This window comes from Berghia stephanieae, unplaced genomic scaffold (genome assembly GCF_034508935.2).
Source record: "Berghia stephanieae isolate SIO BIC M18660-M18661 unplaced genomic scaffold, UCSD_Bste_1.3 scaffold4176, whole genome shotgun sequence".
NCBI lineage: Eukaryota > Metazoa > Mollusca > Gastropoda > Nudibranchia > Aeolidiidae > Berghia > Berghia stephanieae.
The window spans coordinates 1-2,500 of record NW_027625485.1 but is presented as its reverse complement, the minus strand read 5'-3'; the positions used below and the strand labels follow the sequence as shown (position 1 = coordinate 2,500).

Sequence of the window (2,500 nt, the reverse complement as noted above, 5' to 3'; positions counted from 1 at the left end):
TCTACCATTTGTCCAGGCGGAAGAATGCTGAGTGGTCTGGGTGAAGGCTCTCTACTGTGAGGATGCTTTTCCTTGATTAAAAAATAATAACGGTGTGGGTTGGAGGTGGAGGAGATCTGTGTGATATTTTTGTTGTGGAATCTACAAAAGCGGCTATGTGGTCTAATGTTATGACACTCGCCTTCCGATTGGAAGGTCCTGGGTTTGAATCACAAGTTTGGCCGCATAGTTGAGTCCTTGGAAAAAGCTCTTTCCTCACATTCTCTCACTGTACTCAGGTGTAAAATGAGTGCCTGGCCGTTAACGGTGTTGTCTCTGTCGGAAAAAAATTGTTATATCGCCTAACAGGCATCATGTCTTGTCTTACATGCTGTTGACCCTTTGTAAAACACTTTGAGCACGTTTAGTGGATATTGCTCTATATATTTAAAAAAAGCTCAGGAAAGCGTAGATTTATTCATGTCAATGAATGAAAACCTTGGTATAAAAGACTAGACAAGGAGGGGGGGGGGGGGGGGGGGGTGGTCCATACCAATTGTGTCTTTGGTTCAATTCTCATTCCTCAAAAGTTTTTTTTGTCTATAGATAGTATGCACTTGGCTAACACACAAAACTATGTGTAACCTTGAACGTTTATAGTCTGGTTAATACAGTTTGGTGAGAATTACTCATAAATGCAGATGGCAAAAAGCAATAACAAAGACCTGAGTGACGTCAACTTCATTCCATCTATTTTGTTCTCTGGCACTTCTCTACTCTATTCATTGATATTAATGACATCAGTAGCTGCTCCTATCACTTTCACTTTCAGAATGAATATCGAAACTTACACAATGTCTGAATCGTCTTTATGTTATTGTTACATCCCATCATTGCCAGGGAGTGCCCTGTTGAGTCCAATGTTAACCGAATACCCTTTGGGTCGTTAGATTTTCTAATATTTTTTGTGACTGCTTAACCAGGGTATTTCTGGGTGGGGTTTCTGATCTCCCATAGTGGGCAGGGGAGGCACTTACTGTGTCTTCTATCTCCCTGTATCTGTTTTCCAACATACTTTCAGTCTTTGTCTTGGAATAAGATTTCTTGATTAAGATTTCTTGATTTTGTCCTGGTCCTGGTCGGATACCCTGGCTGAGAGGGAAACAGTCAAATGTATAGTTAGTTTTGGGAGATGATATTTTTTACCTTGTAAATCATCTCTCTGTTATGTACTGTTATTAGTATTATATGATTTGTAAACTTTTGAGCGTATTCCTCTTAGTGGGGACCCATGCTTGTGTATGGATACTTTTAGGTGATCTCAAATTAAGTATTTTGATAGTGTGGTCTTGGAATCTACATGTTTCTTATTTGAACAAATTCCTTTTTGTCTTCCCTTTTCTTGGGTGCTTTAATAGTAATTCTAGAACTATTTACTATCCGATTCTCTTCCTTTTTACTGGCGCTGATATGACCTTAATAGTGTATTGCAAGCGCCGTAAAACCCTTAAATTAAAAACAAAAATAAAACAAACAAACAATCAGGGTGTTTCATATCTTTGTTTGAATGACAGATAAACGAGTTTAAAGATGATTTGGAAAAAGCACGGTGTGGTTGAAAGATTACAAGCAGCAGAATCCAGACACCTGAATGCACATCGATATTGTTACAGGTTTGAGATGAGACATAATGGAGAGAACGATGTGAAATTGGAAAGCTTAAAGTAAGTTGCACAGTTTACACTTTTCTACACCACATACATGCCGAATCTTACGAATTTTTCGTAATTTTACGAATTTTAGACAAATTTCATGGCCAAATAGAAATTTTATGGAAAATTACGAATTTTTAATTCTTAGTAATACTTCAATGATAATAAAAATAATGATAAAGAAGAAGAAGAAGAAGAAGAAGAAGAAGAAGAAGAAGAAAGAAGAAGAAGAAGAAGAGAAGAAGAAGAAGAATATAAAGAAGAGAAGAAGAAGAAGAAGAAGTGAAGAAGAAGAAAGAAGAACAACACAACAACTACTACTAATATGCTACTACTACTACACTACTACTATATACACTCTACTAATATTAATGATGATAATAACAATAATAATAATATAATAATTTAATAATAATTGTGGTTGTTCATACACAATTTCAGAAATTACGAATTTCCTTGTCAAATTACTAAAATTGACATTAAAATTACTAAATTTGAAGTTTTCAATTTGGCAAGTCTGCACCAGGTTTGAATTTACAGTGACACTAGGCTGCTAGAAGCTGTGGACTGTAAAAAGTAATAAACAAAAATGTATATAACAGCTTAAAAAAAGAACAAAACACCAAACACGGAATGTTTTGGGATCAAAACCCTTCTTCCAGCCAACAACTAAAAACAATAAAGACATAAATACATTACTAAATTCCAAATGGAGGACAGAGATGATCTAAAAAATATCGATTAAAAATATTTGTCTCTAGGTAATGATCATCAATCAAAAGAAGAAAATTTCACACAGGCATAATAAA

At 35.2% G+C, this 2,500-nt stretch overlaps 1 protein-coding gene across 1 annotated transcript in view; it reads left to right on the top strand.

The window, feature by feature from the left end:
* The window catches only part of LOC144961795 (uncharacterized), a 3,802-nt gene extending 2,130 nt beyond the window's left edge, over window positions 1–1,672 (top strand). The window contains exon 3 of the mRNA XM_078894878.1: window positions 1,554–1,672. Within this exon, the coding sequence (XP_078751004.1) occupies window positions 1,554–1,598 (45 nt within the window). The 3' untranslated portion in view covers window positions 1,599–1,672. The remainder of the gene's footprint in view (window positions 1–1,553) is intronic.
* The last annotated feature ends 828 nt before the right edge of the window (window positions 1,673–2,500 follow it).